Raw genomic sequence first — 27,517 nt, 5'->3', positions numbered from 1 at the left:
TGGTGGTCTAGGGACCATACTTTGAGACCCGCTGCTCCAGCTATTATGGCCTGAATTATGTCCCCTGCCAAATTCACATGGTAAAGCCTTAACCCACAATGTGACTCTATTTAGAGATAGGGCCTTTTAAAATGGAATGAGGTTACAAAGGGAGGGTCTCTAATCCAATATGACTGGTGTCACTGTACAATGAGGACGAGACACCAGGGATGTGTGCACACAATGAAAAGGCATGTGAGACACAGTGGGAAGGCGGCCATCTGCAAGCCAAGGAGAGAGGCCCCAAGAGAAACCAACTTCGCTGACGCCTTGATCTTAGACTTCCACTCTCCAGAACTGGGAGAAAATAAATGTCTGTTATTTAAGCCCCACAGTCTATAGTGTTTTGTTATGACAGCTCGAGCTGGCTAAGAAATCAGCTTTAGCCATGTCGCCTGCCACTGTGTGTTCTACTCACTAGGATGCCATCAAGCTGAGGCCTGAAGGGCAGGAAAGGAGTAGCCAACTGAGAGCCCCAAGCAGGGTGATCCCAGCAGAGGGGACTGCGCTCCCTGAAGGGCCCAGCAAGGAAGGCCAGGCCAGCTCCAGGGACACAGACAAGGCATGGAGGGTCAAGTACAGGCCTGTGCCTACAACCCAAGGAAGGCAGGTTGTGATCAGGTACTCCTGGACTGAGAATGACCCATAACTATCAACTTTGGAATTTGAATCTCTATGCTTCCATGTCAACACGCACAAAAAAAAAAAGGTATCTTAAGTTTTCTTTTATTAATACTCAAATTAGTGTGCATTCTCTGACCACTGACATGATTGGAAGGAGGGCCAGAACTTAGGTACATAGTGAAGAAAAACATTTAAATTTGCTGTGCTCATATATATTTGCAAACAAATTTTAGTCTAATATTATAAAAGCTGTAAAATAAAATAAAACTAAATTAAATTAAAATAAAGCAGTAAACTCATACACACATAAGCAAGAATAAGGGACATCTTAACTTACTTGGTCTCCCTTACCTGGAAAAATACGATGGCTTGTTGTGGATAATAAAGAGAGGCAGCTACTCCCATGAAAACAGGTGGATACACCAGCTTCTTTATTTTAGAACCTATTAAATAAAAAGTTGTGGACACTGTCAGATGATTCTGTCTTAACCATCTCAATTTGCCTGTATATCCAACACTAAATAACACTTCTTTGGGCCCTGGCTGGTGTAGCTCAGTGGATCAAGCATGGGCTTGTAAACCAAGTGGTTGCTGGTTCGATTCCCAGTCAGGGCACATGCCTGGGTTGCAGGCCAGGTCCCCAGTTGGGGGAACGTATGGGGCAACCACACACTGATGTTTCTCTCCCTCTCTCCTTCCCTTCCCCTCTCTCTAAAGAGTAAATAAATAAAATCTTTTTTTTAAAAAAAGACTTCTTTGGGGCCCTGGCCAGGTAGCTCAGTTGGTCAGTGCCATCCCAATACGCCAAGATGTGGGTTTGATCCCTGGTCAGGGCTCATACAAGAATCAACCAATGAATGTATAAATAAGTAAGACAACAAATCGATGTTTCTCTCTTTCCGGAAAAAAAAAAAAAAAACCCGACTTCTTCGGTCCTAGATTGACATAGAATGTACTTAGTAACATCAAACATATCCAAAAGAACTGCCACATTTTCATAACTTCAGTGAGATACAATTCATACAACTCACCTGTTTAAAATGTATAATTCAATGGCTTTTAGTGTATTCACAGAGGTGTGCAAACCATCACCACAGTCAATTTTAGAATAATTTCATCAGTCTCAAAAGAAACCCCACATCCATGAGCAGTCACCCCCAATTCCCACATCACCCCTGGCCCCAGGGAAACACTAATCCACTTTCTATCTCTAAGCATTTGCCCCCTTGGATATTTCATATAAATGGAATTTTATGACATGTGGTCCTTGCAACTGGCTTCTTTCATCAGCACAATGTTTAAGAGAACCACCATTTCTAAGGAAACAGAAAAAAGATTGTTATGGAAAAAAAACCATTATTTTGATTTCTAAGGTTTATGTTCTTTTTATAGAAAACTGGCTTCCTATTTACATAATGAACACAAGTATTCCTCCCTTCTCGTTTCTAATACTCCATGATAATAATAGTACAGTAATAAAATACAGATGACAAACCCACAACAAAGAGAAAATATGTGCAAGGGCCATTGGAGGGGCAATTTTCAGAAATTGGAGAGTGGCCCTGGGTGGTGTGGCTCAGGGGACTGAGTGCCGGCCTGCAAGCTGAAGGGTCAGTGGTTCAACTCCTGGTCAGGGCACATGCCTGGTCTGCAGGGGCCAGGTCCCGGTTGGGACCATGCGAGAGGCTACTGATCAATGTATCCCTCATACATTGATGTTTCTCTCCCTCTCCTTCTCCCTCCCTTCCTCTCTTTAATAAAAAAATTAAATGGAGAGTGGACAGAAGCAAGAGGACATACAACCTTGAAGTCCCGAGGAAGGGCTACAGCGGAGGAGGGAGCAGAATGTCCCAGCAGCCCAGAGATGGCGGGCACTGTGGAGGATGGACAGGGCAACCAGGGATCAAGACAGGGTTATAAACGCAAGTCCTGTGCATGGACCAGCTGGCCTTCTCCGCCCCCCACAGCATCCCAGTGCAAAACTACCTATGGCCAGGTGTCCCTCCAGGCAAAAATTTTAAAAGTGGATGGGGTATTTCTAGAGAAATGCCATGAATTTTGTGCTGAGAACCAAGATAACTGGTGTGTGTACACATACATGTAAGTGCATGAGAGTAAAGCGTTCCTCATTCGGGCACTGAGGGTAGGCACCCCCCATATTAAAGTCACTGTCCATTCAGCTCACCCTGAGGTAAAATCTTCCTGCCAGCAAGCCCCATCTATGCACAAAAATTCCTATTGGCATTTCAATTACTTTCTTCTTAAACATGATGTACAACTAAGGATCACTATTTATTTGAGGAAAGCCTGCAATATAAGACAAGATCAAGATAAGCAAGAAGGAAAAAAAATGACCCTACTGGAACTAGAAGTTTAAAACAAAACTAAACCTGTAATTAAGTATCACTAAATAAATTAAAGAAGCTACTACACTAAAAGAAAAAAAAGAGCTCTAAGAACATTCAGAGAAAAAAAGAGGTCTTGGAAATGACTGAGTAAAAAAATCAAAAGGAATAAGATAAAGTAATCAAGAAAATATAAGGGACATATAAGGTCAGTTTAAATACCTTGATCACTGGGGGAGGCTGGGATGGGAAAAATAGACAAAAAACTGTACTTGAAAAATAACTAAATAAAATTTTTAAAAATTTAAATAAATAAATAAATAAATACCTTGATCACTAATATGAGATCACTAATGAGGAGGGTAAATTTTCAAAGAAATACAGGATAGACATCTTCCTATAGCTGAAGGCTGCAAGCCACCAAAATGCCCAACCAGGAAACAAACTATATATAGTCACAGCATCATAGAAATTCAGAGCACTGGAGATTAAGAGAAGATCCTCAAAGCTTCCAGGAAAAAAAAAATGAATCACCTCAAAAGGATCAAACTGCCAGACTGGCTGGTGACTCTCACATCTGCAACTCTGGATGCTAGAACACATGCCCTTCAAAGTCTTGATGGAAACAAACTATACGCCCAACCAAACTATCACATGGTATGAGGATAGAGAGTAATTTTAGGAAGGTTTACCTCCAACATAGGCTTTTTTGGGAGTGACTTAAGCATGTAGTTGGACAGCACGGCAGAGCAAAACAAGGACATGATGACATGGAACTGGAAAAGGGGGCCGAATCCAAGGAAGAGTGAGGCGGTGTCCCAAGACAGCAGCTGTGTGGAGTCTCAGTCCAGACCTGAGGGGACGTGCAGCCCCGGGAAGGGGGAATTGAGCAGGACGGGAATCAGGGGGAAACCTCAGAGTGCGGTTGAGAAAACAGGTCGGTGGAGGGTAAAACAGGAAAATACACTTGAAATGGACTTGGCATGAGAAACAGTCTCCACTGAGAGACAAAGTTTGTACGTGGGATACGTACAGATGCTGGTGCAATGTAGGTTACTAACACTTACACAGAATAATGTGTAAGTGCTGCTTATTTTAACTTTAAACAGACAAATCCCCAAAGATGGAATGGGTATTGCAGAAGAGAATACAAATATTATCAATGTAGACTCCTAATATATTAATGTTTCTTTCCCTGTCCCATCGTCTTGATTTAAAGGACATAATCACTCCAAAGGAGAAAAGCCTCTTGTTCCCCTGGGACCCTACCTGTATACTTGAAGCTTTAAGCACCTGGGAAGCTCACACAGGTGAGGACCAAGTGAAGGGCAGCAAACCTGCCAACCTGCCACTTTCCATTCCTCTAGGGAAAGCCGATAAGCAGCAGCTCTTGGGCCTTCAGCTCCTACTGGTTCATACAATGAGCTGGGAACCCCAGAATGTTAGGAAGGAAGTGCAACCTCTACCTCCGCCATCTCCATGCTCATACCCCCCAAGAAGCCAGGAGTCTGAGCTGTAGCTGTCAGCATTGCCAGAGGGGAACCCCTGGCTGCCAGTGCTGGGGGGAGCACCAAAAGGCAACGATAGTAAGTGACAACCACCTGCCCCCACAAGTGGCCTGGTTGGGCCCATTTCCTCTGACTGATCATCCACTCACCTCTCTTCCCAGAGAGATGCCATTTGTCACTCATCCCCATCAACTGAGGCAGACTACCTTAGCAGATATATTCCAGAAACCCTGTCATATGGCCTAACAAACCTTCTTCTGGGTATATACCCCAAGGAAATGAAATCTATCTCAAAGAGTTATCTGCATTCCCAGTTCATTGCAGCATTATTCACAACAGCCAAGGCATGGAAACAACCTAAGTGTCTGACAATGGATGAATTGATAAAGAAATTGTGGTGTCTATATAAAATGGAATGTTATTCAGCCTTAAAAAAAGGCTACCCTGCCATTTGCAACAACACGGATGAACCTGGAGGGCACTGTGCTAAGTGAAATAATCCAGACACAGAAAGAAAAAAACCCTGCATGATCTCACCAACGTGAAGGATCTTTAAAAATCAAACACATAGAAAATCAAATACAGAGAGATGCAAATTAAAACCACAATGAGATACCACTTTACATCGGTCAGGATGGCGATCATAAACAAAGCAACAAACAACAAATGTTGGAGAAGTTGTGGGGAAAAGGAGTCCCTAGTTCACTGTTGGTGGGATTGCAGACTGGTTGAACCATTATGGAAAACAGTATGGTTTCTCAGAAAAATAAAAATCAACCTACCATTTGACCCAGCAATTCCACTGCTAGGATTATATCTTAAGAATCCTAAAACATCAATTTCAAAGAACCTATGCACCACAATGTTCATAGCAGCACAATTTACAATAGCCAAGAGCAGGAAGCAACCTAGGTACCCGTCAGTAAATGAATGGATCAAAAAAGTGTGGTACTTATACACAATGGAATTCTATGCAGCAGAGAGAAAGAAGGAGCTACTACCCTTTGCAACAACATGGATGGAACTGGAAAGCATTATGCTGAGTGAAATAGGCCAGGTGTTGAAAGACAAATACCCTATGATCTCACCTTTAACAGGAAGCTAAACAACAAAACAAACAAGCAAGCAGAATAAAAACAAAGACACTGAAATAGAGAACAAGTGGACAGCGACCAGAGGAGAGAGGGAAGGGAATTTAGGGGGGAAAAAGGGGAGGGATTTGGAGGAACAAATAGGAAGGACACAGGGACGAGAACTAAGGGGGGTGGAAATGGGAGGGAGGTAGGGAGCACAGGGCGAGGGGGGCTGGGATGGGAGAAATAGACAAAAAACTGTACTTGAAAAATAACTAAATAAAATAAATAGATAGATAGATAGATAGATAGATAAATAAATAAATAAATAAATAAATAAATAAATAAGAAAATCAAATACATAAGAGTATTAGGGTGGTTACCAGGGGCAGAGAGGTGGGAAAATGGGCAGATGTTACATAGGACGAATGCATCCAGAGATCTAATGTGTAGTAGGGCGCATACAGTTCATAATATTGAATCCTGGAAATTTACTAAGAGAAGAGATTTCCCGTGCTCTCAGCACACACACACATACGCAAAGGTAATTATGGGAGAAGATATGTCAATTAGTACCCAAGAGTCCAATACCTTGGCCTTGGGATTCTCCTACATTCCAAACGCTATCTAAATAAGAGTGGAATGCTTTTCTGGACAGCTTTACAGAAAAGAGGAGAGTCTGTTCAACTATTTCACAAGTTGATTAGTAAAAATAAACTCTAAATTTAATTCTTACATAGATGGGAGGAGGTCACAAAAACTCCTATGAGAGTTCATTCCACAGGCTGCAGGAGTGGCACCAGTACACACGTCTCTACCGATTCTGACATAACAGTTAAGGCGTGTATTAGCGAAGGTTTTAAAACTGCAAGGCTGGATGCCAGACTAGTCTCCACAGTTCTCTTTTATGGGGGTCTGATTACAGGGTTCATAAACTTTCTATTTTGGGAATTTTTTAAAGTCTGAATTTCACAATCAGTGAAACTTCAAGTAGTTCATAACAAATTCACTCATTATAATGAAGGATTTTACCATCCTTTGTTTCCTATAAATGTTTTATGATCCAGCAGTGCAGTGTTGGAATATTTTTAAGTTGGCTTGTTAGCTTTCAACTGTTTTATTTATTTTTCTTTTTTTAATATATTTTATTGGTTATGCCATTACAGTTGTTGTATTCCCTCCTTCATTCCCCTCCACCCTACCCCCCATCCCCACCATTCCCCCCTTTAGTTTATGCCCACGTGTCTCAAGTTCTTTAGATTCTACATTTCCCCTCCTATTCTTACCCTCCCCTCTATTTTCTATCTACTGTCTATGCCACTTATTCTCTGTACCTTCTCCCCCCTTCTCCTCCTCCCACTCCCCTGTTGCTAACCCTCCATGTGATCTTCATTTCTATGGTTCTGCTCCTGATCTAGCTGTCCTCTTAGTTTGCTTTTGTTTTAGGTATGGTTGTTAATAACTGTGAGTTTGCTGTTGTTTTAAAAAAATTTTGTATCCTCAATGACTGAAGCTATGACACATCAAAAGATCAATACAATCTCTATAAAATCACTGTTCTAGCTACTGTGATTAAGAGCCTGATCTTAACAGTGAAACATTTGAAAACAGTGTCTCATGTAATGACAGATTTTCGTTAACAAAGGTTCACTCTTTCTGTACCAAAGAGCAACAGTAATTTGATCAAGTAAATGTTCGTATAAAGAATAACTAATTATCTTTTTTCAACCAAGAGTATATAATTTCTTTCATTTTATTTTTTTAACAATTTCTATATATGCTTGAAATTAAGTATACTGGAGAAAAAACACCATATCAATGGGTCCAACTCATTATTCTAAAAACTGGTAAATGAAAACAAAGAACCAAATATATTAGCTTCTCTCTCCCTTATGAACTGGCTTTAAAAAAATTGTACCTACCTCTAGCAAAAAGGAGTCCAACAATGCCAGCAAACCCAATAACACCAAGTCTTGGAAAAAATCCAGGAGGTGCATTTTGGAGATATTCATAGCTGTCTACAATAGAATCAGACAAGGAAACAGTTTCATAAAGTGCTCATTAAAGAAACCAAACAAATCTTAAAGTCTATCTAGTATTGTAGTATCAAATGCTTTTCAAATAATGTATTCTTGGCTTTTGGCTGACATGCTTCTTTTCAACACATTCTTTGTACGTGATAAACATGATTTACTATTCACACAGCAAGTATCCAATTTCTAAACACTTTTGGTCTGACATCCTACTGACAGTACAGTAATGTCAGATTACCTTCATATTCCTAAAGGCTACAGATGTGAATCAACTATTCACGCAGGAAGAAATACAAATACAGGGATCCCTTGCAATCCAAACTCCTGTTATCCCAACACAGAAACACAGAACACAGGCAGACCTTCGAGATAGTGAGGGTTTGGTTCCAGACCACCACAATAAAGCAAGTCACATGAATTTTTTGGTTTCCCAGTGCATACAGAAGTTATGTTTCTACTGCGGTGCAGTCAATTAAGTGTGCCTTATGTCTAAAAGAGCAATGTATATATCTTAGGTAAAATGTATTTTACTGCTAAAAAATGCTAACTACCATCTGACCCTGTTGGAAAATTTGGTGCAGACAGACCTGCTCAGTGCAGGGTACAACTTGTTTTTAAAAAAAATCAATAAAGCAAAGCACAAAAAAACGAGGTGTGCCTGAATATTTGGATAAATCTATCACTTTCAGAAGCTTTGCTGCCTGTTCTCAGCAACCAAGTACATTAAACTCAAGATAAAAAATATCTGTTGTCATCTAAACTCATTCGAACTCAAGAACAGAACAAATTTGGATAATGAAGGTACCTTGTAACACAAGTGTATGTGGGAAAATAAGCACCGTTGGTAATGGTAAAATAAATAAAAATAAAAGCAACACGTGAGCCTCTGTGCCACCCTGAACATGCCTTATACCTCGTTCGCATGATCCCACATCTCCTCTCCTCTCCACTGAGCCAATCCCCCCAAATAACAGCCAGTTTACGTCCTAATTCCTCAGAAAAGCTTTTCCTATGCTCATCAGCCCATAGGTCTCTTCCTCCTCTTCAGTCCCATCATATTTATTCTCTGCACCATAATTTGGTATCTACTCCTATAGCACCTTGTTTAATTAAGCAGAGGTGTGTTTTAGGTCTCCACAAGGAGAATATACACTCCTTAATGGTGCACTGCCCAGATCTCTATGCTACTTTCCTCAGTGGTAACAGTGGATGTTCATTCAACAGGTCATCTATTAAAAGTACTGCTAGAAGCTGATGAATACCGAGTGAATTAACAAATGGCTTTTAGCTGGGTCATGACTTAAAAAGCCTCACATCTCTTCCTCAACCTCATCTTCAACAGTCTGCTTCCGGTTCCCGGCACGTGCAACACTGAGTTGTACATCCAAGCCCTGGTGGTACCGTGCCCTCTGTGTAGCTGCCTTTGTTTTTTCAATATTTATACCAGAACTCCCTCCCCGTTTCCATCTTCCCAGTCTCTATTAAACTAGCCTCCTCCCTCTGTGCCTTTGAGAGCGGTCTGGGATTGTCTCTGTGTTTGTGCTAATATTGAATAATTTATTATGCACAGCAGTGGCTGGGACCACTGTCATAATCAGCCTCGATCCTCAATGCTTGCCATTGTGATGACTTATATGGAACTGAAGAAATTGGAATACTCAGTAATTCTCTCTCCCAGATAATAGCAGACATGTCAGTTTTCATTTTCCTGGGGTCTTTGAGAAATGTGGTGACCATTTTAAATACTACTATAGGGCTTGTGTTGTTGGTACTAATTCCTGACTGGCCTTTCACTTACTTTGCCTTTAACCTTAATTTTCTATATTCTGCCCTGGCTGGTGTGACTCAGTGGACTGAGTGCCAGTCTGTGAACCAAAGGGTCACCAACGTGATTCCCAGTCAAGGCACATGCCTGGGTTGCAGGCCAGGTCCCCAGTTGAGGGCATATGAGAGGCAACAGCTATCTCTCACATATACATGTTTCTCTCCCTTTCTCCCCCCTTCCCCTCTCTCTAAAAATAAAAATAAATTCTTTAAAAAAAATTTAAAGATGTTAGTTATTAACATACATGAATAATTTAAAGAACCAGTAGGCTATTACTATTATCTGTCTTCAAATGGAAAATTTCTTTATCTGGTAATTTCAGGGCTATCAGCTCATTAATACTCCATGATATTCTTTGCAGAGAAATAAACTATACTTGTTTTATTTTCTTCCGTCATGGAAGCAAACACTTGCAAAAACAAGAGTTTAATTTGTCAAGATGCCCAATGAGGGGAATGAAATATGTTACCACTTCCTGGCTGAGATTAGTCAACACATACACTGTGAATGAGTCTATGTGATAAGTGATTATGAAAAATAATCAAGGACAATAGAAACCAATGAAGGCAGCTTTCTTGAGTAAGCCGGCGCCTTCCCCCGCCCCCTTCTTTCCCCAGGGCAGTATCACAGTATGAGTGTCTGCCATTGTCTTTCTGTCTGTCCGTCCTCCCCCCCCTTCCACACACACCTTTCTGCTCCTCCCCCCCCCCCCAGTGCTTTCTCTCTGCCTTTCTTTTCCCTAAACTCCAAGGGCCCTTCTTTTGCTTCTGGAACTCCTTTCCTGAGCCCACAGAGCCCAGCTGGCTCACCTTTTACCTCAGGTGGCTACCAGCCACCACAGGTAGCTGGCTCACCTTTGCTACCTGTGACTTAAAAATAGACTTTCTCTTATAAATTGAAAAAGAAAAAATAAGAACCAATGAAAAATGTAAACCACCACTAAGTGTGCAATAAGGCCTTTCCTAGGCACACCAACCCAGTTCCTTCCTGCCTTTAAACTTCTATAAAATGTATTAAGAGCTATGCATAAGGGCTCTCCTGATTCGGAAAAACTATTGATGAGTTAGTGTAGGTTAGTGTGAGTTAGGGGCATTGCACCTAGAATAAATTGAAAGGAAAAAGTACAGGAAATCTGTACTTGCTAGCCCAACGATCCTAATGATGTTGAAGAGACTTACCTGAGTGTTTGGGGGTACTAATCCTCTGACACCTGATGAAAGTAACAGATCACCTTTCCAGAAAAAAATCTGCATAGCTCTAAAATTCTGCATACAATTTTAAGGGATTCACAGCTCTCCTTGAAACCCAAACATGGAACCCAGTTAAAGAGTCCAATGTAAATGAAGAAACTGATTTTACATCATTAAAAATCAACTTACCTAACCCCCACTGAACCAAACTTTGCATCTTGGGCTCAGTTTGGGAGTACACTTCCTAAAAAGGTGAACAGAAAATGAATGAGTAGGATTTGCTGATTAGAAAGTAACAATAAATATATTTGTCTTTACTTAATCAATTATCATGTTATTAACACTTTTTGAACAAAGATATACTGTCCATCTGGACTTTTTGAGTTCTTTATTATCTTTTGTAATTTCCCCTTCACCACAAATTGCTCAGCAGAATGGCTTATGACTGCCACAGGAAGCAAAGATTTCAAGTGGAGTGGTTTCAACAGCCCAGTCTCTTCATTTGCTATTAACATACAAGAAAATGGACAAAAATCAGTCCTTTGATAATTAAAGCAGCAATCCTTTCCCTGTGCGATTAAATCTGTCTTTCGTGTTAAGTCTAATTCCTGATTTGTCATGACTTTAGAGCCTATATCTAAAAAACTGCCCATTTGAAGCAGGAATGACTAGCTTTAACGGGACAATGAAGTCTGTATCTAACTTTGGGAAGACACTTATCCTAGTCCTAAAGCAAGTGAAGTATTAACATTCTCTTAAGAACAACAATAATAAAAAGGCTTTGCACATGAATGTCAGATGATCCTACAGAAAACAAGGAACTAGCTAGAAGCTATGCACCTTCAAGAAGTCTACAGTGACGATAGGAAAAGCGATGTGCGGGTATCACAAAGCATCAGAACGAACCAGTTGCCACTTGGAAAAGGATTTTTAAATATAATTTAGCTCAAGTCAAAACAAATGAACCTAATACTGTTAAATGAGCGTAAATAATAAATGCTAAATTTGGAGGACATAAAAACATAAAATAACTACCCCGACTGGTGTGGCTCAGTGGATTGAGTGCTGGTGTGAGAACCAAAGGGTCACTGGTTCAATTCCCAGTCAGGGCACATGCCTGGGTTGCGGGCCAGGTCCCCAGTGGGGGGTGCATGGGAGGCAACCACACACTGATGTTTCTCTACCTCTCTTTCTCCCTCCCTTTCCCTCTCTCCAAAAATAAATAAACTCTTTTAAAAAACATAAAATAACTGAATATCACTTCATTAGAATTCATTATTGATTTTTGCTGCCCATTAAAAAAAAGAGCCCTGGCTGGTGTGGCTCAATGGACTGAGTGCTGGCCTGTGAACCCAAGGTCCCCAGTTCAATTCCCAGTCAGGGCACATGCCTGGGTTGTGGACCGAGTCCCCAGTGGGGGGTGCACAAGAGGCAACCCACACATTGAGGTTTCTCTCCCTCTCTTTCTCCCTCTGTTCCCTTCTCTAAAATAAATAAATAAATAAATAAATTCTTTTTTAAAAAAAGAAAGAAAAGCTATGGATCAATGTCTAGAGTGACTGCCTACTTCTTTTTGCTGCATAATCTTTTTACTATAAAGAAAAGTTAGTTCTTTTAAGAACTAACTTTAGTTCTTTTAAGAACTATTAAGTTAAAGAACTATTTAGTTCTTTTAAGAACTATTAAGTTAGTTCTTGAAGAAATGGAATAGAAACTGTTGGCCTGAAAAATGAGCTGAGAATTAAAAATAGTTCTATTTATGCAGACTTTATTCTATAGGAAAATGAAACCATTATAATCACACAAAGAAAGTATTTAGAAGTACTGCAAATAAACATGTTGATCACCGCTCTAAGTGCAAATAAATGGTTGATAACTACTCTATCACCTGGAGAGGTATTTGGCTGCACTGAGGACTGTGCACAGATGAAAAAGCAAAAAAACAAAAAGCAACCTAGGTTGAAAGCTAAAGAGACAAAATACTTTCAAAACCAGAGAGAGAGAAATAACAGTAGTCATGCCTACATGATACAAAAATATTTGCCAATCTTATCTTTTTTTCTAAGATTTCATTTATTTATTTTTAGAGAGAGGGGAAGGGAAGGAGAAAGAGGGAGAAAAACATAATTGTGTGGCTGCCTCTAACATGGCCCCTACCAGGGACCTGGCCCACAACCCAGGCATGTGCCCTGAGCAGGAATCAAACCAGTGTCACGTTAGTTTGCAGGCCTGCACTCAATCCACTGAGCAACACCAACCAGGCACGCTGACCCTATCTAACCACTAAGCATATGGTTTAAAAGTTTTCTAGAATAGCCATGTATGGTGTGGCTCAGTGGACTGAGTGCCAGCCTGTGAAGTGAAAGGTTACTGGTTTGATACCCAGTCAGGGCACATGCCTGGGTTGTGGGCCAGGTCCCCGTTTGGGGATATCTGAGGGGCCATTAATAGATGTTTCTCTCCCTTTCTACCTTCCTTCTCCTCTCTCTAGAAATAAATAACATCTTTTTTAAAAAGTGTTCTAGAACAAGAGGGTAAAGTCTAAGTGTTTTACAACACAATATAGTCTTTAGGTATTTCATAACTCAATAATATGGTTATAATATTTATGTATAATGGCATAATTTATATTGTTGAAAGAGTCTATGCTTACTATTTTCTTTCTAAATTGGTTCAGCAGTGACATAAAGTAAAAATCTTTAAATAAGTTCTGGATGAAAATTGAGTTTGTAGGTCTCAAGCAAAGTAAATGTAGACCATGTCACACACACATCTACATGCTTTTTACTAATTTTCATCAATTTTCAAAACCAAGACCAAGTACAGCAAATACATGTATCATAGCTCACGGAAGCATTCTGTAGATTGTACACTGCAGTTTTAGATGTTAAAAATGACAGAATGCCTTCCTGAAACACAAAGCCTGATCTAAAACCTGAGCGGTGACAGAAGCCAATCTGTATAAGTAGCTCTTGGATTACTGGGGCAAACAGTTCAGTACTCAAATATGTAATTCCACCTTTTTTTTTTAGTTATTTACCCTCCTATTATAGCATTCAAAATGCTTGGTAACAATTACTATCTAAAGTGGTACTGGTTTGTAGAATCTCTGGCGGGTGGAGATGGGGACAGGGGACTTCCCAATTTTGACATAAATGGTTACATTGTGTCCTTTTCCTTCCTCTAGACAATAGTGTTTTCATAGCTGTGACCAACAAGATACTTACCAGCCTTCCACTCCCTGGTCCCAGTGCTAGACCTACCCAGTGGGAGGGAAAATTCTCTGTGCAGCTATGGCAACAGGAACCACCAGGTAGCCAGGGCTCTCTGCTCAACCCCCCACCCCTCATATGGCACTGATGAATGTTTATAAGTTGGGCACTGTTAGGTTGCTGGGGCCTTTTATCATGCCTTTTTCTGAAAACATACAGCTGATACAGACTTCTCGCTAAGGACTCTAAACAGGAATGCGTTCCCTCCATTTCCAGACGAGCTGTACCTGACACCGACTGGTATATGGCTCACAATACTGTCGGAGGTGTGAGATGCTCTCTTCAAGTTGAGTCCTTGGCTCCTCCACATATTTAGATTGACCCTCGGGAACGGAGTAGAGTGAGAGCTGCATACATTAAAAAACAAAACAAAAAAATTAAAATGTCTACACAGCAATGAGATAACGTAATCAATGATCAAATTTGTAAGCATTGTAACACAAGTGAACTGCAATTCTCATAATTCATGAACTGCAGACACTCTAAGGGCAGTGTGCATCCTAAACCTTCCTTCAGAGGATCTCTGCACCTTACTTACCACCTTTTTCTAAAAAAGATCTCCAACTTCCTTTTTTAAAAGTTTGTCTGTTTATTTTCAGAGAGATGGGAAGAGAGAGAGAAAGAGAGGGAGAGAGACATCGATCCGTTGCCCCTCACACACCACAAACCGTGTCCTGACTAGGAATCAAACCAGTGACCTTTTGCTTTTCAGGACAACACCCAACCCACTGAGTCACACCGGCCAGGGCACCTTACTTATTACCTTAATCAATAAGGCCAAGGCCAAGAGGGCAAGGCTATGAGGTGTTCTACCATCCACCTACCACCCTACTGGTAGCAGACAAAGCAGCTCCCCTTTATTTGTTTTATATACTAAAATTTGTTATTTCCCCTTCGATTTCACTTAGAAAAGGGATAATATTACTGTAAAGGGTGTGTTGGATTGGGGTTTTGAAAAAAGCTTGAGCCCTGGCTGGTGTGGCTCAGTGGGTTGAGAGTCAACCTGCAAACTGAAAGGTCACCAGTTTGATTCCTAGTCAGGGCATATGCCTGGGTTGAGGGCCAGGTCCCCAGTCGGGGATGTGTGAGAGGCAGTCATTGGATGTTTCTTTCTCACATCAATGTCTCTCTCCCTCTCGTCCTCCATCCCTTTCTCTCTCTAAAAAATAAATAAACATATATTTTTTAAAAAGCTTGAGAGTAACTGAAGAGCATGTCATGTATTTCAAATGATCAGCCTGGTGCTAACCAAAGTAGGATAGCAGGTTCATTCCCCATCCAGAGAAGAAACCTTTCACAGCCACTAGTGGCTGCCTTCTTCACCCTCAAAAATGCCACTGCCCCAAGGCCTGAGAAGAAGAGAGTAAAGGGCAAAAGATAAAGCTAACTAGTTTTATGTAAACACAGTCAAGTAACCTTGCTGGTGACTGAAGGTAGACCTTTAGGTCACTTGACTCAGTCTGAACAGAAACCAAATATCCAAAATAATCCACCGCAAGTGTAGACAAAAAGACTATAAACAATGGAAAGAAGATTTCTTGTTTTGTTTCTTTAGTATTCGTTAACCATCTACTTGTAAGCCTCTAATCCGGCCAAGAAGCAGAATGAGGCCAGGTTTTAATTTCTTGGGAAAAATATACATGTTTTCTTGGCTTAAAGCAGTCTAGAGTCAGGCAGATCACTCAGAATCAAACTGTGCTTACATTCTACTGCAACACAGTGGATTCCTCACTAAAAATCTCAGAAATATTATATGTACCATTAACTAAAGTGTATCTGTTGAAAAAGCCACTCTAGTAGCTTCCCACGAAGAAAAATAAACCATAAGGAAATATATTTCCTATTATATCCTCTAAAAATGTCACATCTTCCTGATACACAATCTGTATCCTTCCTATAGTAAGTAAATCAGATGTTCAAAACTATTTCACAACATGAACAGCATGTTACCTCATTAACCTTCACGGAAGTTTTGTGCGGTGAGTCCTTTTTCTGTGATGCATAGACTTTGAAGGTGAGCAGACTCAGGCTGGCTGGCCCCACGGACCTCTGAATTACCTGCAACACAGAAGCAATCTTAAGCCTTCTCTCAATGCTACAAAACGAATGTGCACAACATGAGCATCTTCCTAACCTCAGCCACTCCTGCTCTGAAAGGGTGACTGTGCTTTTTGAGAAGTAAATGTACTCCTGACATTTCATGGAAGTCAGAACCTAAAAGACATGTTCTCGGGGACTTAATATTTCAGGTCACCTGGATCTTAATTTCCCAAAGACAACAGTTTCTAAGTTTCTCTACTTAGCCTTTCAGGTAAAATAAATGATATATACATACGAACATGCACCAACAACAAGGGAAGTTTTTAATAATCTCACTTAGTAATTCATGGAACAGATGCAGATTATTTCTGTAATTCTACCAATTAAACTTTCAGAAGCTCCCTCTTTCCATGCCCATCCAGAGCTGGTCTCCCTTGGTCTCAGTTCCCGAACTCAATCTCTGTCTGTGCCTTGCTCTCCCTGACTGGGAGTCGCTCACAGCCAGTCACTTACAGATACAAAGCTCTAGCCCAGAGCTCTCTCCTGAGCTACCAACTCACTCACCCTACCACTGCTGGACATGTCCACGTGGATGGGACACAAGCTCCCCAGATCGAGCATGTCCGAAACCAACTCATCAGCATCGTGTCTGTGCCCCCAAGCCCACACTCGGCCCGATGGGTGGATGTAAGCTGTGGAATCAAGTCAGAAAGCTTTTTCTCAATAACCCCTACATTTACACAGCTCTTGACCATCTAGCATCTTTTCCCCAGCCCCGTCCCTCTTCTTCTACTTTCTAACCCACCTAGACAACCCAATCAGAAACTCTGAGGTCATCCTTCACCCCCCCCGCCCGTTCCACTGGACATTAAATCCTCTTAATTCTGCTTATTAAATGATGGCAATTCACGCTTCCTTGAGATGCCCTCCTGTACAGTTTTCCCTTTGGCCCTCATTTCTTTCCTGGATTATCTTAGCAGCATTCTACCTGCTTACCTGGCCTCTGATGACCACACTGTGAAGGAATGATCTTCGTAAACAACCAAACCTGATTATCTTCTATCCTCATTTGAGATCTTTTGTAACTCTTTACCTAGGACTTTTATGGGGGTCTAACAAGGCCTGTGAACATCTCACCCCAACCACCTCCTCTAACCTCATCTCTGTCATTCTGCCTTCTCCCACAAAACTTGAACTCCCTGTGCTTCTCCCGTGCTGCTTTCCAGCTTCAGGGGTTCACACACGCTGATTCCTCTGCCTAGGACGTTTTATGCTTGCTTTGTCCTTCTGTACAACTGCCTAAGAGCAGAGAGATTCATTGCTTTGCTTTTCTTATGTGTCTATTTATGTCTGTCAAGTTCTCCCTGCCAGATTGGAAGCCCTTTCAGGATAGGGCCATGTCTTACTTTGTATTCCTAGTGCCCAGGACTGCCCAGCATATAAGAAATGCCCAATAACTGTTTACTGCCCGCCTACATGGACAGAGGGAGGTGAGAAAGAAATTACTGGCTTATTCTAAGTACCTAGGCATGATTTAGCATCACAGAAATCATGTTGCTGAGATTTGCAGGGCCTGCAATGTATAAGACTGGGCTACACTGTAATATTCACAAAACACACATAAAACAGAACAAAAGTGTCCATTAAAATGTATGGTATGCCTGGAGTCACACACAAAAAAGAAAATTCCCATATTTCAGAAGCAACCAAAGAGCTAGAAGTTATTTTTAAGAAGTAGTTATTACTTTAACTGCTTTAAAAATAATTAACACACCCTGCAAGTATTACATGTTCATCTTGAAAGGCTGTAATTTCGAAGAAATATTGCCAGAAGTTTCTTTTGCTTCCAGGGTAAAGGTCAGCCAGCTACTGCTGACACAGTCAGTGTAGTCCCTCCCTGCACCGCAGGAGCGGGCCTGTTAGGCTGCCGGTATCTGGAGATGTCAGCCCGTGCTCTCTGCCCTCTAGGTCTGCCCACCACCAACTAATAATACTGCTTGAACTGGGGACTTTCTACTGAGCCTGCCGGCCCCACCCTGGACTTTGTTCCCGATTCTCTTCCTCATGGGCAATAGCTGGTGCCGGCCCTTTTCTCACTCCTCACCCAGCACTCTAAGTGCCTCTAAGCACTCTAAGGAGCCTCTAAGCCCTTCAGGTTCTTATTGTCCCCTATGTTCACCCTCGTTTGATATGACACCTTATGTTCACCTTATTAAGTCTCTGCTTTCAATTATTATTCCTACCTATTTTCCACATATTTCATTTTTCATCTCATGGCCCTCTACTGTTTTAACTCAGATCTCTACTTTTTACACTTTTAATGATTATTCTCCTGTTCATCTTTTCTTTTCAATCTCAGCTTGTTTACTTTTACAATTTAACATTTTACTGGATTCCTGATTATTCATCTCTATTTTATTTTCCACTCTTTTCCATTTTTTCTCCTTTTAACATTACGCTAAGCCTGCCCCTTTGTTGCCCAAGTTGCTTTCCTCTTCTTCCATTGCTCCCAAGAGCCTACCACACCAGCCGCCCTCACTCCCGCTCCACAGCAAGAATTCGGCCGCAGGCCTGTGGCACCCAACGAAGCTCTCTCCTTGGGTTGCCCTTTCATCTCCCTGCGGGCTCTCAACAAATAAACAAAACGAAGAGTAAAACGAACATCATCCCAGGAGATTTGGGAGATCCACAGACAACACTCCCCAGGGCGAAGAGCACAGGATTTACTTCAGGGTTTCTCCATCTTAGCGCTGTTGACATTTGAGGCTGGATCATTCTTCGTTGTCAGGAGGCTTCTTGGCAGCACCCCTGGCCTGCACCCACTAGATGCCAGGAGTACCCCCTCCCTGTCACGAATCAAAAACGTGTCCAGACCCCGCCAAAAGTCTCCCAAGGGGTGTTCGCCAACCCCCACTTAGAAGCACTGATTTACTTCAATTAACATTATTTGCTGACATCTCTCACCATCAAACTGAACAGCCTCAAACCTCATACACAGTAATAGAAATCAGAACACTCTATGCTTGGGAATTAAGTGTGGAAGGGGAGGTAGACTTACTGAGAAGGGGGTGACAGAAATGCTCTATATTTTGATTGACGTGTGGGTTACAGATGGTATGAAGGACAGGTAGCATTGAATGTGTGAGGAAAACCACAGGAGGAGCCTGGGTAAAAGGTCCACAGGCAGACAAGCCTGATGCTGATGTACTTCCCAACATCCCGGCTGGTTCGCTCTCCTTTCTGGCATCAAAGGGGGCTCTTCGTGGGGACAAACTACCCCATTCTGCATTGGCCAGACCAGATATTATCATGAATGGGAACTGTGGACACTGGACCCCTGCCAGGTGGCTATCACAGTTTGTTAGAGTTCATATTGAGTCCTCAGGCTAACCCATTTGATATCAGAATTTAAAAAGAAAAAGGCCATTAAAATGTGCCGAGATCACCCCCAGATATATATGTATGAGGGCAAAAAAAGCACTTTCTTCAATCTTTTGTCTCCCCAAGGAAGTAAAAGAACATTAATCTAAAAGTTAAATGTTCCGAAGAAAGATTTAACCAACTTCCATGGTGTGGATCATAATCACTGAAGCTCTGGGGTTATCACCTCTCTCCTGTGGGTACTCCTGTTGGGTTGTCATGTAAAACCCAAACAAAAAGCTGTTCTCTCCCCATGAGACCCATTCAGGCACAACCAGATTGAAGGTACCTCTTAGGAAGTGAGATCTCCCCTGGACTATTTTTGATGAAGGGCTGGAACCTCTACCATGCATATACCCAGGGCTTAATCACACTCTGTCCCAAGTCACAGTCCTTGAGAATCCTTGTTTGCCAGGCTCACCTCTCTACCCAGGGCAGATGGCTCAGCTCAGAAACCGTAGGTACAGATGTACCTTTCAAGGGCTCAGTAGACATGCTCAACTTTGGATCAGAGTTCAGCTTCCTAGATCAGTCAGGCCCACTATGTTAAGAGCTGCATCTTCAATGAGCACTGAGCTACGGCAACATACTAAACTAGACCCAAAGGCTGTGCTGCTTTATATCAAGCCTATCCTCTGGAGTGGACCCTTCAGTTATTAGATGCGACTCCCAGAATTCAGCTGGTTCGGGGGGGTCTCAAAGTAAAGACTCCAATGTGTTGGCTGGTCTGGGGGTTGGTTTTGAATATAGGTGTAAGAAACCCATAGTCACAGTGAAAACTACAATTTGGCTCAAACAAAAGTGAGCTGGGGACCTCATGGAAAGTGTCACTAAGTTCCCTGGCTCACGTAACTAAACTGTCTGATTCTACCCCCCAGCAAGGTATCTTATTCATACTCTCCCTATCAAGATATAGTCTCCATCTTAGACCTTTGAACTCTCTCTCTCTGTCTTTCAACATTTGTTTTACATAGTCCACAGGCGCCTTCACTGTCAGCGGAAACTGAGCACCAGGATCGGCAGTTGTCCTTGTTTGGCAATAAAAGTGCACTGCCCAGAATTCTGGTCTAGAACTCCAGGATCTCTTTCTCATTGTGTCCCAGTGAAACGGCTTTAAAGACAAAATCTGCAAGCTATTTAAATAAGCTACCCTCAAGGATATTTAATAATGATAGGTCTCAAAACCCTGAAAACTGGCTTTGTTTTTCAACTTTATGGAGAACCCAGTATATAGTCGTTCTCATCTCCAAAAAGAAGTACACATTGGTAGGTATAAAATAAGGATGTTAAGAACAGTACAGGAAGTGGAGAAGTCAAAGAACTCATATGCATAACCCATGGACATGAACTAAGGGGGGGACTGTTGGAGGGAATGGGGGTACTGGGAGGAGGGGGGAAAGGGAGAAAATTGGAACTGTAATAACATAATCAAGAAAATATACTTAAAAATAAAATAAAATTTAAAAAAATAGACTATGACTAGGCCATGGCTGGGTATCCAGTTGGTTAGAGCATCATCCAGAGATACCAAGGTTGCGGGTTGGATCCCCAGTCAGGGCACATACAAGAAGCAACCAATGAACGCATAAATAAGTGGAGCAACAAATCGATGTTTCTCTCTCTCTCTCTCTCTGCCTCTCCCTCCCTCTTTCTCTCTCTCTCTCAAATCAATTTTAAAAAATAGACTATGGTTAGAAGGCAGAATAATGGATACCCTTAGCAAGCTAGAGAGTGACTAGAAGGACCATGAGGGTGTGGGAGAAAAAGAGGCCACACACTAACTCTGACAAACTCAGGGGTGACCCGCATGGTGGCCTTACAAACTAAGAGACCAAAGTAAGCACGTGGGGTGGTCTGAAATTAAACCTTCCTAACTAAAAGCAGTACGTGGTGGACAGTCACATCCTAGGCCTGTACTGTCCTTTAACAAAGGTCAATCTTTACCTAACTGAGCCTGTCTGTTGTGTTTTTCCGTCAACGCTAGCATACCTTTGGAATGTCAGCATAATTTCTATTTTGCCAGACCCCTCAGGGCACAATCCTTGCCCAGAGCACAGACCCCGGAACCCCGCCTTGTTGTCTTGTCTCCCCCACTCCATCTGTATGTGCTGCACATGTGAACTGTTCACTATCCTGCACCCGCCAAAGTAACAGGAGTGTGTGTCTATCCCTTCTACTCTGTACCCAACCTCAGAGACTTCCTCGCTTTGCTTTCTCCTGCCTCCTTCATCTACCACCAGTGGATTTCAAATACCCCCCTCCCGTCTTCTCCTTTGATTCTGATGTATAAAGTGGTAAAACTGCCAATCTCCGGGGCATTTTCTCAGTCCACTGACATTTTGCTTCCCAGCAACTGTCATCAATTTGGTTCAAATGAACTCACAAAAATTCTCTACAGGTTTGGATATTTCTCACATTGACAAGGGCTTCTAGAGCGCTCGATACACTAGTATGGCCAGTTTGTAAAAGCTCAGTTGTGATGTGTGCACTCTACTGTATGCATGTTATATTTCAACACCAAGTTAAAAAAGACTATTTGCTTTCTCTCCTTTTCCCCTCCTCCCTTCACTACTTAAGGAACCTAAAACTGTTCTTCCCAAGGCCTCCCAGTTACTAAACTTCAATGGACATCTGGAATCTTGGTTGCACCCCGAAATGAGTGACACTCCACTGTCTTCGAACTCTCTTCCTTTGTTTCAAGATTCCCCTCTAGCTCCATTATGGAAGCTTGGTAGGGCACTCCTTCACTCTGGTTATGGGTCTTCTCTTCTCTTCCTCTGTCCATCTCTTCAAAGTCGATGAGTCCTTAACCCAGTCCTTAAGCCCTCTCCTCTTCTCACACCAGAGCAATTTCATTTAAATCTAAGTTAAGGCTTTAAATCCAACCCTATGCTTTTGATGCCCAAATCAGCATTCCCAGCCGGGACCTCTCCCTAAGCCTTAGGCTTATGTGTCTAACTCCCCAGGGACACGTTCACCAGGTTTTTCAATTACTACCTCATAATGGATTTTCTTTCTCTAAAACCTGGTTTTCTCTGAGTTTCTCTACCTCATTTAATAGCCCTACAAGCCACACACTCAAAGGACAACATCAAAGCAACTCTTTAATGAAACAATGAAAACAGACTTCAAAAGCCATAACATGTGGTCTCTGCCTCCACAATCTAATAAAAGAGGATAAACAAATAACTACACCACCTGTGATAAGTGCACTAACAGACAAGGGACAGAAGTAACACAGAAAAAGGAATAATGTACCACAAGTAGAAATTGTGGGACACCACTGCGGAGAGAATAGTGGAATCAACAATTGAAAAATTTATGCCTGCCTGCTTGCCACCCTCCCTCCCACCCTTTTTTTTTTTTTTTTTAGTAAAGTCACCCATCAGATTGATGTTGAAACTCAGCATCATTAAGAACAGGCACCGTAAAGAGAACGAAGGTTTGGAACGTGAGCATTTCTGACATACCGCAATCTTTTCGGCTACACCCATGAGTAGATTCAACTGCTAGACAAAGCAAATACAGGCAATCATAAACCACGGCTGTTACTTTAATATCAAAAATTCCTTTTTTAAATCCTCACCCGAGGACATTTTTTTCCCATTGCTTTCAGAGAGAGAAGAAGGGAGGGAGGAAGGGAGAGGGAAACATGGACCCACCCACTGCCTCCCACACACGCCCCCACCAGGGAACAACCCACAACCCAGGCATGTGCCCTGACCAGGGAATCGAACCTGTGCCCTTTCTGTTTATGGAACAAGGCTCCAATCAACTGAGCCACATGGGCCATGGTTCAAAAATATTCTTAATCAAAATTTTCCCTTTTAATACCAAGGGCAGACAGGGGTTCAGTGGTAATCCACTCAAAATAATTTGGTATCAAAAGAAAGAACTTATGGACACGGACAACAGTGTGGTGATTGCAGTGGGGAGGGAGGTGGACGGAGGAGGCAGAGGGTATAGGGGAGATAAATGGTAATGGAAAAAACACAAATTTAAACATGAGAAAAGTTCTGCCAACTCGAAAAATTGCATAAATAAATCTAATGCTTCAATTATAGCATTTTAGCTGTTACATTACCTGTACATCAAGCCTTGACCAGTGTGGCTCAGTTGGTTGGGCATCAACCCACAAAGCAGGGTCACTGGTTTGACCCCCACCCAGGGCACAGGCCTGTTTTGTGGGTTCAGTCCCTGGTCAAGCACATACAAGACAAAACAGAGTGATGTTTCTCTCCCTTTCTTTCTCCCTCCCTTCCCCTCTCTCTAAAAACAATAAATAAATAGAATCTTTAAAAAAAGAAACAAATCAACAATTTTGCCCAAATCAGGCCACATGCTCTTGATACGTCAAAAGAATTCGCCCTCACCCCCAAAAGGAGCATTCAGTAGAGTACCTATATTTTATACAACAATTCTTTCTAATCTGGAGGGCCATACACCAAACTGGTAACAGAAGCTTTCTCTGAGAAAGGGGTTAGAGAGAAGCGGACAGTGGAAACCTGACAATTAATTACCTTAACTGTACTGTTTTGACTTTTTTAAAGGAAAAGTTATTTAAGTGTTACTTACACCATTTTTAAGAGATATTTTCTCACCTCACACCCTTTAAGATTGGTCACTATCAAAAAAAATCAGAAAGTCCTGGCTGGTATGACTCAGTGGATTGAGTGCCAGCCTGTGAACCAAAAGGTCGCCAGTTCGATTCCCAGTCAGGGCACATGCCTGGGATGTGTGGGCCAGGTCCCCAGTTGGGATCATGCGAGAGACAACTGATCAATGTATCTCTCACACACTGATGTTTCTCTCCCTCTCTTTCTCCCTTCCCTCCTCTCTCAGAAAATAATAACTGTTGGCAAGGATATAGAGAAACTGAAATCCTTGTGCACTGTTGGTGGGATTGTAAAATGGTGCAGCTATTAAGGAAAACAGTATGGAGGTTCCTCAAAAAACTAAAAATAGAACTGCCATAGGATCCAGCATTTCCACTTCTGGGTATTCATCCAAAAGAATTGAAAGCAGGGTCTCAAGATTATATCTGCACATCCACGTTCATAACAATATTACTCACAATAGCCAAAAAGTGGAAGCAACCCAAGTGCCCATGGAAAGATGAATGAATAAAGAAAAGGTGGCATATACACACCACGGAATACTAGAGCCTTGAAATACTGTATAATTTAATTTATAGGAGATATTTAAAGTAGTCAAATTCATGGAAACAGGAAGTAAATGGTGGTTACCAGGAGCTGAAGGAAGGAGGAAATAGGAGTTGTTTAATGGGTACAGAATTTCTGTTTGGCAAGATGAAAAAGTTCTGGAGCTCTTTTCCACATCAGTGTAAACACAGTTAACATTACTGAACTGTCCACTTAAAGATGATTAAGCTGATAAATTTTACATAACTTTTTAGCACAAGAAAAGATACATGGAACTAGAAAAATGGTTAAGATGGCCAAAAAGAAAAAAAAAATCACTGCAGCCAGAAAGAAAAATAAACAGTATGCCTCCTCAAAAAAAAAAAAAAAGTGATTTTCTTCAAAGTGGTAATCTTGGTAAATCATATACTGAGTCAGAATTTATTGCAACTAGCTATATTAAAAGTTAGTAAAAGAAAGCTACTTTTAATATGTGATTATATGGCTTCTATTTCTAAACATCCTCAGATCAAATTTTCACCTTCTAAAAAAATAAGTCTCAATATATTTGAAATAAAAATGAGAAAGCAGATTAGAAAATGGTGTTTGTTTAAAGGCGGGGGATTTGTGGGTTTTCTTTTTAAATGTCAAGCTGAAGGTATATAAAAGTATGCCCAGAAATGAGTCTGAAAAAAAGATGTTAACAGTGGTTACCTACAGATAGTGGGATTCTCTAGTATTATCTGTATTTCCTGAAGTTTTTGAAATGAATACTGATTTGTGTTGTAACATGAAAAAAACTAAAGTGGCTGGCTCCTGAGTATATTCTAAAGAATTTACCTCGAAGTATGAAGATAACCCCCCAAAAAGATGTTTCTGGCTATCTCTGATGACATTTTTGGAATAAATATATTGATGAGTGACAGTATGTTTGGAAGAAATATACTGACAGAAAAATTAAACCTGTCCTGTCAAAACAGCACTCATTTAAGTGTACACATTTGGGGAGCACTTATACTCCAACAATGCAAACCACAATGACTTCAATCTGTTTCATAGTGAAGGGATTATGAAGCCGGATATTTTGAGAGTTCAGACTTTAACCAACAAAAAGAAAAACTGTCTTCCAACTATGACAAAGAACTAGTTAATGACAAACTTTCAATTCTATACTGGAGTAACCGATATCTCCTAGTTCTTCCTCATCCACTGTAAACACACTGTAATCTAAAGGATGACTAAAGAAAAAAAAAGTGAGGCTGTTTTCAAGATCAATGTTTATCTTTTTCTTACAGAAAACCAACTACTATTTTATCTTTGGAAAGCAGAATTCACCATAAAATTAGGTCAGCAAAGCAAAAAAACCCAAAAAACAAAACACAAAAACACAAAACTGTCTTAGCTATAATTGTTCTATTTCCTACTCATTAAAAATAGTTATCAGATTTTGTTAAATTCACACAAAAAATAGTAAATTTGTCTGATAAACAGGAAGGAAACCTCAGGGCCAAAGAATGACATAATTGTTTCTTCAGGCAGGTTTTGAGTCATCTGGCTGGGCTGTACTGGTTTCACAGGCATGGAACAGAAATGACATGTAATTTACCATGTTTCAACTATTTTGTACTTCCTCATTCAGACAGAAATTTACCACTGCTTACGTACATCTCCAAAACATACATATATACATATATATGTATGTGTATATATCTGTGTGTGCATAAGTATATGTATCTATATGATTTTCTCTTTAGGAATGGCATCCCCAAATCTATTCTTTTCTGAGTTAAGGGAATATAGGTAGGAAAAAATCACAAAGGAACATTTGCTTCAAGACTTGCCTTTCAAATGCTTCTATCTTTTCAAAAAACTTTTAAAAATCTACATTTTCTAAGAGGAAGAACTATTCTGTCGAAGTAAAGTCTATCTAGTCTTCATTTCCTAATATATCCCTGTGTGCACAGAGAACGTTTCCTAATAGGTTTCATTTCCTAGTAGACCAACCACTATGTGCACAGAGAATGCCAGGTTCACTGATGACAACTACCTTCCACCTCATCTCACTTAGTCACGGGCTTTATCATCTTTAAGGAAAAGAAAACTGCAAAATGCTTCTGAAAAGAAATCATGTGCAAGGCTCAATTCAGCTATGATAAGCTGGATTCATAATGAAACGTTCTGCGAGAATAAGGAATAAAAGTAAGAAAAGTCAGTTTTGAGACTATGCACAGCAGTGCCCCCAGAGGATGTGACCTCATAAACAGGCTCAGAGTCAATATTAGTTAAGGGAGGCAAGCCATCATCAGAGGATTTAGTAAACTTGTTGAAGTCCTCCTATCACTTGGTGCTTGCTTACTCACTCATCAGTTTAACTCGTGTCATAATGCAACACATAAATCAGCCCCTTGAATGGAACAGGAGATTCATCCCAATAAGCACAGTAAAATAGTCTGTTATTTTGGAAGGGCTGACATGTGTGGGATGGGGGTGAAAATGTACCATTATTATTTTTATACCTCCTATTTCAAAGACCATTCAAAGGATTAAACATGTCTGAAAAAGAGACCACTGGGTATCCCCACCCCCAACTAAAGCAATGAACATGCACTTGAGAATCTATCTCTAGCTCCCACAGAAAGCTACTCATCCTCTCCCAACTAAAGACATCCTTAAGTTGGAGCCAGTGTGGGCTCTGAATAAAACACAACATTGCTTCAAGGAGTTAGAAAGTAGGAAAACAAAGGGTGACAGTATTTAAAGGGCCTTTAAGACAATATTCATTCAAAACACAACTGTACTATTTATAATGCTATCATCATGAAGATGCAGCTTACCAGTCAAAATTACAGGCTCTCAGCATAATGAAAACTACAACTTTGCTCTAAATTCTTGCCTCTACAAGTTTTTGTGTACAATGAACACAAGTTTCAAAACCCACTACATTGACTGGTATTGATGAAGCTTTCCAATAAAACTAGCATGAGGCCATGCAAAAATTAAGAAAAAC

At 41.1% G+C, this 27,517-nt stretch overlaps 1 protein-coding gene across 2 annotated transcripts in view; it reads right to left on the bottom strand.

Moving 5' to 3' along the window:
- APOO (apolipoprotein O) overlaps nucleotides 1-27,517 on the bottom strand; it is a 53,788-nt gene that overhangs the window by 17,160 nt on the left and 9,111 nt on the right. For both annotated transcript variants that reach the window (XM_037142950.2, XM_053655839.1), the window contains exons 2-6: nucleotides 15,860-15,967; nucleotides 14,137-14,256; nucleotides 10,827-10,881; nucleotides 7,512-7,607; nucleotides 1,015-1,106 (exon numbers count right to left, since the gene is read on the bottom strand). In XM_037142950.2, the coding sequence (XP_036998845.2) occupies nucleotides 1,015-1,106; nucleotides 7,512-7,607; nucleotides 10,827-10,881; nucleotides 14,137-14,256; nucleotides 15,860-15,967 (471 nt within the window). The remainder of the gene's footprint in view (nucleotides 1-1,014; nucleotides 1,107-7,511; nucleotides 7,608-10,826; nucleotides 10,882-14,136; nucleotides 14,257-15,859; nucleotides 15,968-27,517) is intronic.

The sequence above is a fragment of the Artibeus jamaicensis genome, unplaced genomic scaffold, assembly GCF_021234435.1.
Source record: "Artibeus jamaicensis isolate MK-2021 breed Jamaican fruit bat unplaced genomic scaffold, CSHL_Jam_final scaffold_1283, whole genome shotgun sequence".
Taxonomy (NCBI): Eukaryota; Metazoa; Chordata; class Mammalia; order Chiroptera; family Phyllostomidae; genus Artibeus; species Artibeus jamaicensis.
The sequence above is the reverse complement of the archived record's forward strand: the minus strand, read 5'-3'. Positions and strand labels throughout refer to the sequence as shown.